The sequence below is a fragment of the Salvelinus fontinalis genome, chromosome 26 (assembly GCF_029448725.1).
Source record: "Salvelinus fontinalis isolate EN_2023a chromosome 26, ASM2944872v1, whole genome shotgun sequence".
Classification (NCBI taxonomy): domain Eukaryota; kingdom Metazoa; phylum Chordata; class Actinopteri; order Salmoniformes; family Salmonidae; genus Salvelinus; species Salvelinus fontinalis.
The window spans coordinates 20,825,654-20,842,275 of record NC_074690.1 but is presented as its reverse complement, the minus strand read 5'-3'; the positions used below and the strand labels follow the sequence as shown (position 1 = coordinate 20,842,275).

The 16,622-nt window shown below is 41.2% G+C and overlaps 1 protein-coding gene across 1 annotated transcript; it reads right to left on the bottom strand.

Moving 5' to 3' along the window:
* Window positions 1-10,142: 10,142 nt before the first annotated feature.
* LOC129823886 (zinc-alpha-2-glycoprotein-like) lies at window positions 10,143-16,021 on the bottom strand. Its single transcript, XM_055882961.1, has 10 exons — window positions 15,842-16,021; window positions 14,902-15,156; window positions 14,526-14,822; window positions 13,926-14,216; window positions 13,549-13,707; window positions 13,223-13,276; window positions 13,114-13,137; window positions 12,873-12,932; window positions 11,940-11,969; window positions 10,143-10,971 (listed from the first exon to the last, which is right to left on the bottom strand). Exons 1-10 carry the CDS (start codon window positions 16,011-16,013, stop codon window positions 10,940-10,942), a joined length of 1,374 nt encoding a protein of 457 aa, XP_055738936.1. The 5' UTR covers window positions 16,014-16,021; the 3' UTR covers window positions 10,143-10,939.
* Window positions 16,022-16,622: the final 601 nt, after the last annotated feature.

Below are 16,622 nucleotides of genomic sequence, written 5' to 3'. Positions count from 1 at the left end.
CAAAGAGGAGACCGGTATTAAATATAGGGAGAATCTCAATGGCATACTCCTCGTGTCCTTTCTTCTCACCTCCTCAAAAGGAGATGAAAAATCCAGAAGATGAGAAAATCCATAGGTCCCGCCCCTCTGACCTTCTCCTCCAATGGGTTTTGAGAAGGAAGCAAGGCGAGAGGACGCAAGGAGTATGCAATTGAGATTATCCCATAGTGGACAAAATGTGGAATTGAAGCAAGGGAAGAGGGAAAAGTCCAACCGGGTATAAACCCAGGTTGTTATTGTAAAACATAACTGTGTAAGTCCGCTGAGCTAAAGCCTAGGCATTATTTTGGCAAAAAAACATAAGCATAATTCACTGAACAATTGACTAAACCACCTCCGAGTAATAAACAAAGTCAAGACCAGAATGGTTTAAAATTGTGTGTTGGAAGTGTATATCATATACACTTGGAGATAAAAATAAAAATGTCTTTATTTATTTTACCTTTATTTAACGAGGCAAGTCAGTTAAGAACAAATTCTTATTTACAATGACGGCCTACCAAAAGGCAAAAGGCCTCCTGTGAGGACGGGGGCCTGGGATTAAAAAGAAAAAAACAAATACAATATAAATATAGGACAAAACACACATCACAACAAGAGAGACAACACAACACTACATAAAGAGAGACCTAAGACAATGACATAGCAAGGCAGCAACACATGACAACACAGCATGGTATCAACACAACATAACAACAACATGGTAGCAATACAACATGGTAGCAGCAAAACATGGTACAAACATTATTGGACACAAACAACATCACAAAGGGAAATAATGTAGAGACAACAATACATCACACAAAGCAGCCACAACTGTCAGTAAGAATGTCCATGATTGAGTCTTTAAATGAAGAGATTGAGATAAAACTGTCCAGTTTGAGTGTTTGTTGCAGCTCGTTCCATTCGCTAGCTGCAGCGAACTGAAAAGACGAGCGACCCAGGGATGTGTGTGCTTTGGGGACCTTTAACAGAATGTGACTGGCAGAAGGGGTGTTGTATGTGGAGGATGAGGGCTGCAGTAGATATCTCAGATAGGGGGGAGTGAGACCAAGAGGATTTTATAAATAAGCACTAAACTAGTGGGTCTTTTTATTTATTTTTATTTCAACTTTATTTAACCAGGTCGGCCAGTTAAGAACAAGTTCTCATTTACAACTGCGTCCTGGCCAAGATAAAGCAAAGCAGTGCAACAAAAACAACAACACAGTTACACATAAACAAACGTACAGTCAATAACACAATAGAAAAATCTAAGTACAGTGTGTGCAAATGTAGAAGAGTAGGGAGGTAAGGAAATAAATAGGCCATGGAGGCAAAATAATTACATTTAGCATTAACAAGTGACAGATGTACAGATGATGATGTGCAAGTAGAAATACTGGGGTGCAAAAGAGCAAGAGGATAAATAACAATATGGGGATGAGGTAGTTGGGTGTGCTATTTACAGATTGGCTGTGTATAGGTACAGTGATCGGTAATGTCACGTTCTGACCTTGGTTCTTTTGTATTTTCTTTGTTTTAGTATGGTCAGGGCGTGAGTTGGGTGGGTTATCTATGTTTTGTGTATCTATGTTAGGTTTTTCGTTTGGCCTGATATGGTTCTCAATCAGAGGCAGGTGTTAGTCATTGTCTCTGATTGGGAACCATATTTAGGTAGCCTGTTTTCTGTTGTGTTTTGTGGGTGGTTGTCTTCCGTGTTTGTGTGTTCCACACAGAACTGTTTTGGTTTTCTTATCGAGTCACTTTGTTATTTTTGTATTGTTGTCGTGTTCAGTGTTATTAAATATAATGGACACTTACCACGCTGCGCATTGGTCCGACCTTTCAGATGAGGAGGACGAATTCCGTTACAGGTAAGCTGCTCTGACAGCTGATGCTTAAAGTTAGAGCGGGAGATATAAAACTCAAGCTTCAGTGATTTTTACAATTAGTTTCGTCATTGGCAGCAGAGAACTGGAAGGAAAGGCGGCCGAAGTGTTGGCTTTGGGGATGACCAGTGAAATACACCTGCTGGAGCGTGTGCTACGGGTGGCTGTTGCTATGGTGATCAGTGAGCTGAGATAAGGCAGGGATTTACCTAGCAAAGACTTATAGATGGCCTGGAGCCAGTGGGTTTACGGTTAATATGTAGCGAGGGCCAGCCAACGAGAGCATACAGGTCGCAGTGGTGGGTAGTATATGGGGCTTTGGTGACAAAACGAATGGCACTGTGATAGACTACATCCAGTTTGCTGAGTAACGTGTTGGAGGCTATTTTGTAAATTACATTGCCGAAGTCAAGGATCGGTAGGATAGTCAGTTTTACAAGGGTATGTTTGGCAGCATGAGTGAAGGAGGCTTTGTTGCAAACTCAGTTTAATTTTGGATTGGAGATGCTTAATGTGAGTCTGGAAGGAGAGTTCACAGTCTAACCAGACAGCTAGAATATGTGGACAACTACAAATACCTAAGTCAGAACCGTCCAGAGTGATGCTAGTCGGGCGGGCGGGTGAGGGCAGCAATCTGTTGAAGAGCATGCACTTAGTTTTACTAGCATTTAAAAGTAGTTGGAGGCCACGGAAGGAGTGTTGTATGGCATTGAAGCTCGTTTGGAGGTTTGGTAGCACAGTGTCCAAAGAAGGGCCAGATGTATACAGAATGGTGTCGTCTGCGTAGAGGTGGATCAGAGAATCACCAGCAGCAAGAGCGACGTCAATTCTCGGCCCGAGAATTTAACCCTGTGGCACCCCCATAGAGACTGCCAGAGGTTCGGACAACAGGCCCTCCGATTTGACACACTGATCTCTATCTGAGAAGTAGTTGGTGAACCAGGCGAGGCAATCATTTGAGAAGCCAAGGCTATTGAGTCTGCCGATAAGAATGCAGTGATTGACAGAGTCGAAAGCCTTGGCCAGGTTGATGAAGATGGTTACACAGTACTGTCTTTTATCGATGGCAGTTATGATACTGTTTAGGACCTTGAACGTGGCTGAGGTGCACCCATGACCAGCTCTGAAACCAGATTGCATAGTGGAGAAGATACGGTGGGATTCGAAATGGTCAGTGATATGTTTGTTAACTTGGCTTTTCAAGATTTTAGAAAGGCAGGGCAGGATGGATATAGGGGCTATTCGATGCTAATGCAGAACGCCACATGATGTTTTTGTGCTGGTCAAGGGCAGTCAAGTCTGGTGTGAACCAACGGCTCTCTGTTCTTAGTTCTACATGTTTTGAATGGGGCATGCTTATTTAAGATGGTGAGGAAAGCACTTTTAAACAGCAACCAGGCATCCTCCACTGACGGGATGAGGTCAATATCCTTCCAGGATATCCGGGCCAGGTCGATTAGAAAGGCTTGCTCGATGAAGTGTTTTAGGGAGAGTTTGGCCGCGGACCCATTACGCACGCAGGCAATGAGGCAGTGATCTGTGAGGGGAAAATTATGTATTCACCTTATTTGTTGGATATGTAACAATTATTCACTTAACGAACAGTAAGATATTTCTGTCCTGCTAATGATGTGTTTTATGGTCTCCACTCTAGGTGTTGAGGACATGGGTTCTACTAGAGATAGCTTGAAGCTGACAATTGACTTGTGTTGGTGATAAAAACGTAAAAGCTAGCATTCTGTAGACAAGATGTGGTGTGTGTGACTTGATATAGAGAGAGCCTGGAAGAGTTAAGAACAATGCCTCATTGTCTCATCTTCTGGCATCTGGGAAACTAAGTAAAAGACCATCCTGTGTAGATAACCAAGGTGGCTTATGGGAAGGTTAGAAGTGACTGACTAAGCAATCTTGCTATCAGCTATATAAAAACTGTGCATCATCTGTAAAGGCTAGACTCTCAGCCTAACAGTCAGTCAAGACTGGTGGGCTGACGCTCTCATTATTGCAATAATTCATCTATATTAAATAAAGATGATTGTTGGCCTCCCGGGTGGCACAGTGGTCTAGGGCACTGCATCGCAGTGCTAGCTGCGCCACCAGAGTTTCTGGGTTCGCCCCCAGGCTCTGTCGGCCACGACCGGGAGGTCCGTGGGGCGATGCACAATTGGCCTAGTGTCGTGAGGGTTTGGCCGGTAGGGATATCCTTGTCTCATCGCGCTCCAGCGACTCCTGTGGCGGGCCGGGCGCAGTGCGCGCTAACCAAGGGAACCAGGTGCACGGTGTTTCCTCCGACACATTGGTGCGGCTGGCTTCCAGGTTGGAGGCTCGCTGTGTTAAGAAGCAGTGTGGCTTGGTTGGGTTGTGCTTCGGGGGACGTGTGGCTTTCGACCTTTGTCTCTCCCGAGCCCGTACGGGAGTTGTAGCGATGAGACAAGATAGTAATTACTAGCGATTGGATACCATGAAAATTGGGGAGAAAAGGGGATACATTTTTTTAATTTTTATAAATAAATAAAGATGATTGTTTGAAGAAATGACTAAGACCAAGTCTCTCTCAGTACTGAATTTCCATTTTTTTTTTGCTGAGATCCTGGTTGAAGACAGCAGAGGTACTGTATATTTAGAGGGCAAGTTGGTCAGGATGATATCTAAGAGGGTGCACATGGTTATGGATTTTGGGTTGTACCTGGTAGGTTCCTTGATCATTTGTGAGACTGAGGGCATATAACTTAGATTGTAGGACGGCCGGGGTGTTAAGCATGCCCCAGTTTAGGTCACCTAACAGTACGAACTCTGAAGATAGATGGGGGGCAATCATTTCACATATGGTGTCTAAGGCACAGCTGGGGACTGAAGGGGGTCTATAACAAGCGGCAACGGTGAGAGACTTGTTTCTGGAAAGGTGGATTTTTAGAAGTAGAAGCTCAAATTGTTTGGGCACAGACCTGGATAGTATGACAGAACTCTGCAGGCTATCTCTGCAGTAGATTGCAACTCCGCCCCCTTTGGCAGTTCTATCTTGTCAGAAAATGTTATAGTTAGGGATAGAAAATTCTGGATTTTTTGGTGGCCTTCCTAAGCCAGGATTCAGACACTAGGGCATCCGGGTTGGCGGAGTGTGCTAAAGCAGTGAATAAAACAAACTTAGGGAGGAGGCTTCTAATGTTAACATGCATGAAACCAAGGCTTTTATAGTTACGGAAGTCAACAAATGAGAGCGCCTGGGGAATGGGAGTGGTGCAGGGGGCTGCAGGGTCAACCTCTACATCACCAGAGGAACAAAGGAGTAGGATAAGGGTACGGCTAAAGGCTATAAGAGCTGGTTGTCTAGTGCGTTCGGAAAACAGAGAGTAAAGGGAGCAGATTTCTGGGCACGGAAGAATAGATTCAAGGCATACTGTACAGACAGGGGTATGGTAGGATATGAGTACAGTGGAGGTAAACCTAGGCATTGAGTGACAATAAAATAGGTTTTGTCTCTAGAGGCACCAGTTAATCCAGGTGAGGTCACTGCATGTGTGAGTGGTGGAACAAAAGGGCTAGCAGGCATATTGGGCAGGGCTGGAGGCTCTACAGTGAAATAAGACAATAATCACTAACCAAAACAGCAATAGACAAGGCATATTGACATTAGGGAGAGGCATGTGTAGCCGAGTGATCATATGGTCCAGTGAGTAGCAATAGATGAGTCAGGGAGACAATTCAGTAGTCGCTACTACACTAGGCGAGCTGGAGACATGGCGATTCAGACAGCTAGCAGGCCGGGGATAGCAGATGGGCTTCCAGGGACGTCGGAACAGAAGTGCCTGTTGAAACCACCCCGGACGGTTACGTCGGCAGACCAGTCGTGATGGATCGGCGGGGCTCCGTGTCGGCAGTAAAGGGTCCAGGCCAATTGGCAAAAGAGGCATTGTAGCCCAAGAATTGGCTGATGGACGTCTTCGGCTAGCTGGGAGATGGGCCTAGCTCGAGGCTAGCTCCAGGCTAACCGTCTTGCGATGGGTATACAGAGATGACCAGTTTACAGAGGAGTATAGAGTACAGTGATGTGCAGGGATGCAAACTGGTGAGGGCCCAAAAAGGTGACACTTTTGTTTGCACTGAAACACGCAAAAAATCCCTGCTAGGGGGAAATGCAGGTTTTAACTAATTAAACAACAAAGAATATGATCTACATGATCAGTCTCTGTGTGTAAAATAAAAAGTGGTTAATGTGAACCTAACTCACAGCTAAAAAATGTAAAGCAATCCAATGTTATTTTTTGCCTAGACTTTCCTGCAAAAGACAGTCAAGTCTGAGAAAAAACAATACACTAATATTGCAGTTAGTCATGACAGCCTTTATAATAGAACGCTTGTTACCATGACAGCCTTTATAATAGAACACTTGTGACCACACACACAAATCTAAATATTGCACTTGGGGAAAAAACATATTAAAGTAGAAATGGAATGAAACAAACAGGCATTCTATTTTCACTCTATTATAGTGGCCTCTATAGTAGACATCGATCAAGTGCACAAGGCTACATGCATGCAAAAATAATGTTCACCGAGTAAAAAAAAGTATAATCCCCCCTCACTCACACACAAGTGTTACTGTCAAGTTCAAGACAACATAAGCAAAAGCTACACTGCACAGTATTACAATTGTAGACTTTCTGCCTGTGGACTTCTGTTCTACAATGTGCCAGCAGAGCATGATACCCTTTGTTGGCATAATTGATCTCTTTCAGGCAGAGAGTACACCTGGCATACCCTTTTTTATCCACTGTATTGAAAGAGGGAAAGTGTGTGGTGTTCCTTTCACCTCACCTTTATAGTGGCATCCAGCTTAAGCCAGGCCCAGCTACACTTGATCACTGAATGCACTTGTTTAACAAGCCATGCCTCATTTTCACCTAATTCTCTCATTCTGAAAATTAACCACATACTGTAGAGGGGAAATATTAGTTCAGAGATAGTAGTTTGTTCGTTAGCTAGTTAACATTTCACACAGATTGCCAAGGTCCAGTAAGCAACTAATGCGTTATAACTTGAATGGCAAGGAGGTCGTATACCAGTTATTACAATAGCGAATTGGTTAGGTTACTAACGTTAACTCATATGATGTTGTAACATTAGCTAGCTAATGCTACCTGTCTGACTTTATTAGCCAGCTAATTTTCACACCATAAACTCAATTATTTGATCAGTTAAGTTGGCAAATGTTGCTCAACATTTCTCTGGCTAGCCAGCGGAGAATTTGATCCAGCTAGCAAGACACTTAACAATGCTAACAATACTTGTTCCATCACACTTTCTCCCTCACCTCTAACTTTCCAAATGACAGTTGTTTTTCGGTTACTACTCATGAAGTACGCTTCATCACCTTATCACCCCCTTCTCCGTGGTCAGGTTTCTCACCCACCTCTTCTTTATCGTCCAGGGGACGTACTGCTGTAACTAACAAACTACCTTTCTACTCTCTGCTGTCTTTTCAGGGCGCACGCGCTTATGCTGTAACTAGCAAGTTGGTTGTCTCTTCTCTCTTCAGTCGCGTGCTGCATTCTGTTGTTATGTGAACGATTGGCTGAGCCTTGAATACAACCAGTATTGCTCCAAACGCGCATCACTCGTTCGCTTACAGCCAGTAGTGATCCAACCCCCCCCCCCCCTCCAACCTTTTCTCATCGGATCTACACAAAATATGTAGGTCACCTATTTTGGATTAAAAATGGCGAATTTTGCCGAAAGGTGACTAGTTTGCTTCCCTGGATGTGTCCTATATGGAGTATTTGTGGCAAATCTGATGGCCGAATGGTAAAGAACATCTAGCTGCTCGAGAGCACCCTTATCTATAAATTATGTCTCCATAATCTAGCATGGGTAGGATGGTCATCTGAATCAGGGTTAGTTTGGCAGCTGGGGTTAAAGAGGAGCGATTACGATAGAGGAAACCAAGTCTAGATTTAACTTTAGCCTGCATATGTGCTGAGAGAAGGACAGTGCACCGTCTAGCCATACTCCCAAGTACTTGTATGAGGTGACTAGCTCAAGCTCTAAACCTTCAGCGGTAGTAATAACACCTGTGGGAAGAGGGGCATTCTTCTTACCAAACCACATGACCTTTGTTTTGGAGGTGTTCAGAACAAGGTTAAGGGTAGAGAAAGCTTGTTGGACACTAAGAAAGCTTTGTTGTAGAGCATTTAACACAAAATCCGGGGAGGGGCCAGCTGAGTATAAGACTGTATCATCTGCATAGAAATGGATGAGAGAGCTTCCTACTGCCTGAGCTATGTTGATGTAAATTGAGAAGAGCGTGGGGCCTAGGATAGAGCCTTGGGGTACTCCCTTGGTGACAGGCAGTGGCTGAGAAAGCAGATTTTCTGACTTTATACACTGCACTCTTTGAGAGAGGTCGTTAGCAAACCAGGCCAAAGACCCCTCAGAGACACCAATACTCCTCAGCCAGCCCAAAAGAATGGAACGGTCTACCATATCAAAAGCTTTAGCCAAGTCAATAAAAATAGCAGCACAATATTGCTTAGAATCAAGGGCAATGGTGATATCGAGGGCCTTTAAGGTTGCAGTGACACATCCATAACCTGAGCAGAAACCAGATTGCATACCCGAGAGAATACTATAGACATCAAGAAAGCCAGTCAGTTGATATTGACAAGTTTTTCCAACACTTTTGATAAACAGGGCAAAACAGAAATAGGCCTATTACAGTTAGGATCAGCTTGATCTCCCCCTTTAAATAAAGGACGAACCGTGGCTGCCTTCTAAGCAATGGGAACCTCCCCAAAAGGGAGAGAAATTAAAAAGGTTGGAGATAGGCTTGGCAATGATAGGGGCAGAAACTTTAAAGAAGAAAGGGTCTAAACCATCTCACCCAGATGTTTTTTTGGGGTCAAGTTTAAGGAGCTCCTTTAGCACATCGGACTCAGTGACTGCCTGCAGGGAGAAACTTTGTAGCGGGGTAGGGGAAAAAGAAAGAAGCATCGGGGATAGTCACATTAGAAGGGTTGGGAGATGAGGAAGTGTTGGACGGAATCCTGACTTAAGGAAGTGGTGATTAAAGGGCTCAGCCATCTGCTTCTTGTCAGTAATAACCAGATCATCAACATTAAGGGACATGGGCAGCTGTGAGGAGGAGGGTTTATTCTCCAGGTCTTTAACCGTTTTCCAGAACTTCTTGGGGTTAGACCCACAGAGAGAACTGGCCTTCCAGATAGCCTGTTCGCCAAATGCAATTCTTAAGGTGGAGTACGGTAACTCCGCAAGATCACGGTCGAACCAGGGGCAGAACATGTTTTTAATTCTCATTTTCTTTATGGGGGCGTGTTTGTTGACAATAGCACTCTATCTTTGACAGAGGGGATCAAGCTGATTCTATACCATTTTACAGAGGTCAGTTCATGAAGGAAGGCTTGCTCATTAGATTTTTAGCAAGCGTCTATTTCAAATCAGGACAGGTCGTTTCACTGAGCAGCCATTATGAACACAGGCTGTAAAACAGTGATCACTAAGGTCATTACAGATAACACCAGACTGATACCTATCAGGTTTATTTGTGAGGATAACATCGAGGAGAGTAGTCTTTTCTAGGTTTTTGGAGTCATACCTTGTGGGGTTGGTAATAATCTGAGAAAGATTTAGGGATTCCCATTGCTTTAGTACTTGGTCAGGTGGTTTAAGCATGTCCCAGTTTAGGTCACCTAGCAGGACAAATTCAGACTTAGTGTAAGGGGCCAGGAAAGAGCTTAGGGCAGGCAGGGTACAGGCCGGTGCTGATGGAGGACAATAGCACCCAGCAACAGTCAACAAAGAACTATTTGAAAGTTTAATGTTTAAAACCAGCAAATCAAATTGTTTGGGGACAGACTTGGTGGAAACAACCGAGCACTGAAGGTGATCCTTGGTAATGACTGCCCCTCCCCCACCTTTGGAAGATCTGTCTTGCTGAAAAAGGTTATAACCAGAAAGGTTAACATCAGTATTCAAAACACTCTTCCTTAACCACGTCTCAGTAAGCCAGTAATTAGATTCACTTATGACTTATGACACTTATGACTTATGACATTTTAAAAAGGGGGAAATAATTTAATGAAAATTAACTTTACTGTATGAACAAATCTGTATTATCCTGGATGGTGGTGGGTTAAATAAATGTATGTATTCATTGACGTGAAAAGTTCTTTGAACATATAGTTTCCTTCTGGGAGGTCAGAGATAGTGTCAAAGATCGGGAGTTTAAAGCTATACAGCATTTATTTGAAATTGATCATAGCAGAAAATATATACAGTACATGAAAAAGTAGAAAATTGTAACTTCTTTTTTTGATACTTGATCCCTGAGCTGTCCCCAAGTCGAAGAAGTTTGGGACAATTACAGCATGACGTGTAATTCCGAGTACATTCACGAGACAAGAGCGGCTTACAGAAGAAAGTGCATACATTTTCATACCTTGTTCATAATGCTCCCCCGTGGGAATAGAACCCACAACCCTGGTGTTGCAAGTGCCATGCTCTACCAACTGAGCCACACGGGACGTAACTAGCCTGCTTTACAGAAACATTACAAATACATAGTAAAATATCTATCACCATCTTAGTAATGAGCTCTGTAAATATCTATCACCATCTTAGTAATGAGCTCTGTAAATATCTATCACCATCTTAGTAATGAGCTCTGTGATAACAGCCAGAAAACGATCAGAACACATGGAAACGTCTCTAACAAGCCCTTAATTTCCTCAGTATTCTTTACTGTATTGTGTGTCAGTCCATGTTAGCGTTGAGCGGCTCCTCTTGTAGTCAGTTACCTCTGGTAACTTGATCCCGGGCAGAGGTAACGCATAATCATAAACTCTGGGTTATCTTCAGTTGGCACGTAAAACGCTTGGAAATTGACAATCGGATAAAAGTGTTTCAAAGTACCTACTTAAGACCCTGTACTAGTTGTCAGCTGGGTCTGTGTTGAATTCCAATTAGGTTCATTGAATCTGTGACAGGTCTGAATCTGTGACTGTGTTGAATTCCAATTAGGTTCGTTGAATCTGTGACAGGTCTGAATCTGTGAGAATGGAAGAAAGATTTGTTAGTGGGCTACTATAGCACTAATATAAAAAATAGGACTATCAGTCCAAAAATGTTTGTTGATGATTATTTTATATTGTGAACTATTATGATTGGCAGCATGGGACAAACATCTACATTAGAAAACACTTTTCATGCAAAGATGTGGTGTATTTAATTATGCCTCACACTATGTTCCCATCCAACCATTTTTATGCAAGTAAAGAATAAATAACCTGTCAGATAAAAAAAATTCATGACAGGCCTGAAGGAAAACAGCAAAACTTTATTGTTGTATATTTGCAGTCACGCGATGCTATGTTGTGGTCCTCCCACTATGACTTGAAAAAGCATGAAGGGTTAAATAGGCTACAGATTAAATTAATTAAGATAAACTTCACAGGATTGTGAAAGTGTACGGCGATGAGCTTGATGGTCATTTCCAATAGGTTAAATATCAAGGATTATTATTTGTAGGCTATGCTGTTGACATGATTCTTATCCATAACCTCATCGTGGCTGCGTTCACACAGGCAGCCCAATTCTGATATTTTGCCACAAATTGGACTTTTGACCAATCAGATCAGATCTTTTGCCCATAATAGGCAAAAGATCAGAATTGTAGCACACCCTCTCCGCAAAATGTTGTCTAGCGAGCATGCACCAAGACCAGAATGGGCATGTTTGCTTTATCAGAGCACAATGTGACAAAACCATCAGTATAGTTGAAAATGCAATGGAAACACATTGAACTTCGTTTTTTTTATTTGAGACATGAAGACATGATGCAAAGTTCTTTATATGTGCACTGCATCAATACCCACGGCATTTTATCTGCAACAAGACAGTTTGATGGAAACACACCTCAGCTGGTAAAATGTGCATCTTTTTTTATGCAGGTAGAAGATAATTCACTTAAATATTTCAACAAGTGGATGGAAACCTTGCTAGTGCTGTAATACTCACCAGAGCTTCCACGACTTCCATAGGCTTCATCTAAAATGATAAGCAAAGGCAGAAATCAATATTAGTAGTATAGTACAGTAGTATTATAGTAGTATAGTGTACTGTACTGAAGGAAAATCACGGGCTTAACATGCTGACTAGACCACCTTTGCGAGCAGGTTGATTTTGTCCAACCACTCTAGACTCGATCAGGACACGCAGGTTGAAATATCAAAACAAACTCTGAACCAATTATATTAATTTGGGCAATTTATTTAATTTATGGAAATTTAGCTAGCTAGCTTGCTGTTGCTAGCTAATTTGTCCTGGGATATAAACATTGGGTTGTTATTTTACCTGAAACCCACAAGGTCGTCCACAGATAAAAGGGTAAACCGAGTTTGTTTCTAGTAATCTCTCCTCCTTCTTGATATGACGGTTGGCAACAAACTTTAAGTTGCATTACCACCACCAACTAGACTGGCGTATGGACCTCAGTTCATCTTTCAATCACCCATGTGGGTATATGCTCCTAAAAACCAATGAGATGGGAGAGGCGGGACTTGTAGCGTATCAAGCGTCACAAATAGAACCAAGTTCTATTTTAGCGCCTGGCTACGCAGATGCTCGTTGGCGCGCTCGAGCAGTGTGGATGCAATGATTGAATAACATGTGTGTACATTTATTTTGCGGTGTGGTCAGTATGTTAGGGCTTAATAAAGCCATTTTTTGTTTAGACGCAAACGTGACAATGCGTCAAAAAGCCCTGTAGGAGAATACTACACTCTGACGTCAGGACCTTGACAAAATTAACAGTGGGTGATAGCCATGAAAACACACAATACTTATGGCTATAGCTATGTTCAACAAGTATATATTATTCTGTCTTTATCTAGCTTTATTTGTGAGAGCTAGATAACCTTTCATTACGTGGCCAGGAAGTTATGATCTCACCGTTTTCACCTTCAGCATCGGGGGCATTTGTAAGAACTTCTCTCTCAGAGGACAGATCGACTACATGAGCCAAGAAAAGAAAACATTTTATGCCATTATTCTTTTTCGGATACCCGCATCTAATAAAAAATGAAAATAGTCAGGGGAATCAATCTATTTAATTTTCACCACTTGTTAAGAGTTGTTTATCATTTTCTAATTGACCTCATGTAATAATACTGCGCATTAATTGAATACTTACCAGAAGTGGTTTCACCTCCTTGATCTAAAATAATCAATACACAAAGACATTAAAACACAATGAAAAGAGGTCCTGGAAACGAGACACCTATCCCAAGAATGAAACTCACCAATCAAACTCCCTCCATCTTGAGATCCCAGGGCAGCATTCTCTTCAGGATTAGCTGGGAAAAATCATTTCCCATTAGTCTAGAACCTAAGTTCTATGTACAGTATCATACAATGTTTGGTTCCACATGGAGAAGAGTCTGTATGGCTCTGATCAAGCCAGTGTTTTAACACTTCTAACAAAACATGAGTCTAACTAAGGAGAATAAGTAATTAACCAGCATGGTTAGTACCTTGGTTAATATAATGCACTGTATTCATCGGTTGAGCACCCTTGTCTCTGTTAATGTTAGGCTGACATTCATTTGGTTTAATAGACTATACTCACCAGCCAAATGTCCATTACGCGCAGATCTCAGTCTGTTTTTGAAAAACCATACAACAACAACAACAAAAACAACAACAGCAGGTAGGCAAACAAATAGTCCAATATAAGCTGGATATGATCCCTCCACTTGACTCTTCACTTCTGAATGTTTTTTCACCTCTGTAAGCACACAAGAACACACAGTAGTCATTCCATTGGTTTCTGCATAGTTGTTATACAAGTGTACAAAATCCAACGATAATCTTTGAATGGTGTCCACTAAATTTATCCAACATTTACTAATTCTGACCTTAGAGACCATTTGAATTGCTCATAAACATCACAGTGTCCATGCTTTGAAGTAATTTCAAGACATTGAATTGAAAACAACATTTTACCCCAAGTGTTTTTCCGTGTTCCGGGGAAGCTTTTATGATTGACCACACATTGATACACTTCAGACTCGGAGGCGTTAATCATCACTGTCTTTCTCAGCTGGTAGGTATTGTCTTCGTTAGGTCTGACCCCTGATGACCGGACACCCTCCATCTCTGTTAAGTTTACATTGTTCCTAAACAGATTCATTTCGATGGGTGAGGAGCTGGGATAGGTTCCGGTTACTAGACACGTCAGGTTGTTGTGCCCAGGTTTTAGATAGCCACGAGGGACAGTGTAGATAAGTGGATCAGCTACAACATTGCAGAGACATAAGAATACATGGTTAATTACAGAACATAAATATGAGACCTGGAAAAAAAGGTTGTAAATACAGATATGATTGACAGTGGGATAGGTGATAAGAATGTGATTCATACAGTTGGTGATTACATGACTTGATATACAGTAGTTGAATGCACTGACTAAGTGGCTTTGGATAAGAGTATCTTCTAAATGACAAAATGTAAATGAAAATGTTCTGAAAGAACGAACATACATCTGGAACAGCTTATGAAATTATAAATATGCAAAACCAATGACAAACCAACAGTTACACTCACATGAGTTATTGTACCGAGTTGCATTGAGTTCAAATTTCAGAAAATTATCGAGTGCCGAATAACATTCCACATTCAGAAAGTTGGATATTTGATATTTGATGCTCTCTTTTTTGTTCCAATTGTCTATAATTAACTGAGCAGCATAATCTGCTGGAGACCATTTATTTGTGTTATGAATGAAGTTCACTGTTGTTTCTCCATCATAGGCAAACTCAGCAAACAGGGTTTCCTCATCGTGAACAGGGTTGCGTTCAGGGATGTTCTTACAGCCAAACCTCATCTGCACAATAGCACCGCCTACAACAAAGATGAGAGGGATGAAAACAACGCTGATAAAGCAAAGATGGTAAACTATGAAATAATAGCTGCAACTCACTTTGATTTTTTGTCATGTGCCTCTTCAGGTCTTCAGCTCTGGATAAAAACCACTTATCAATCTTCTGTCGACTTGTAATACTGTCTTGCCAGTACTGATTCCCAAAGCTTTTCTCCTTTTCATTCCAGATTTTTTTAGGTACAGGGGACTTGAGAACACTGCTGTAGAAATCCATTGGTTCCCCATCCAACAAACCAACAACTTCATAGTGGGAAGAATTAAAGAAGGTGTACATGTACTCAAGTATATGTTCCTCTGTGAGCAGAGGATGTTGGGAGAGAAAGGGAGAATGATAATTAAAACAATTTTATTAAAAAACAGAACAAATAATAGGCTACATTTACATTTTAGTCATTTAGCAGACTTACAGTTAGTGCATTCGAGAAATTGAAAATAAATGTAAGTGATTTCTTGTCTGAATAGATAAACATCTCGACAACATAAACTGTTAGAATAAGCTTGACTATGATAACATAAGCGTGAAATAAAACCTATGCAATTAACGTTAATGAGTTTGTTCTAGGTTTCATTTTCGTTTTACATTAATGGATATTTCGCCTTATCAGTTGAGAATCCAATGTTTTGTAGCCTAAAGGTGATGCAAAAATGTCATTTTTCTAGTTTTTCAGTTGCCTACTATACATAAAACAATTTAGAAAATACCAAACCCGGTATTTTGGGTAGCTGATGGTGTACATAATGCAATGGACAGTAGCCTATGTGAATAGATGCAAACATAATATATTTATAGAATCCATTCCCTTCCGTATCTAATTATATGTTCTAGATATTCTGTATCGTATTGTAACGACTTTATGATCTAGTCAGGTCATTACAGTATTCCTTATAACGAACAAGTTCAATTAAAAAGTTACATAGACTATCAGAACAGAACCTCAAAACAGCCCTAGCCAATTAATTTTGTAAAAACATAACTTACCTTCAGAGCCTGACTTTACATCAGTTTGGGAAATTAACGAGAAAAGCATGAATATACATAAGTATAGGAACATCATTTTGTGGGCTAATGATGGTAGCGTTAGATTCTTACGATCAAACCACCCTCGCGGGTTGAATATTCTTTGCATTGCAGTCAATTCCCCTCCTAACATATTTATTTTTCTTCAGGTGAGTTTGAGCCAATTACATGTCAACAAATATGACAGTCACGTGTTGTTAGGTGAAAATCCTTGCGATAGGTTCCTTCCATCTCTAGAAATAAAGATTCCCAATACAGTCAGTGTAAATTAGGCTAGAATCTTCGGGGAAAAAATTATTATATCACTTGCCACACTAATATATAAAACCCTTTTGTAGGATACATAGAACCTTTTTCTGAACGTTTATAACATTTCGACCAAATAACCAAAATGTTCTATATAGCCTACAAAAGGGTTTTATATAGAACCTTTTAGGCTGCCATATGTTGCAACCTGGTCTCAGAGCATTTCTTATTCTGTATGTAAATCTGACGTCCTCCATTTAGTACACTATGTTATGTTTCGTATGGTTATGTTTCGTATGTCCATCATGAATTTTGTATAATATGGCACAAATGACAATTCATATATGTTTCGAATTGCAATCTGTACAAAGGTTAAGACTTTACAAAACGTACAATATGTTACGACTTTGCAAAAAGTATGTAATGAATTCCAATTTGTTGTTACTAACGTTAGCTAGGTGGCTAAGTTTCTAACGTTAGCTAGGCTAGGGGTTTG

Bases quoted from the DNA above. Each gene is read 5' to 3' on its own strand.
- LOC129823886 (XM_055882961.1), bottom strand. From the start codon at position 16,013: ATGTTAGGAGGGGAATTGACTGCAATGCAAAGAATATTCAACCCGCGA. The intron at 14,217-14,525 runs GTGAGTGTAACT...GCAATGTTGTAG, and splicing joins AACTCGGTACAATAACTCAT to CTGATCCACTTATCTACACT. The intron at 12,933-13,113 runs GTAAGTATTCAA...TGGCTCATGTAG, and splicing joins AGGAGGTGAAACCACTTCTG to TCGATCTGTCCTCTGAGAGA.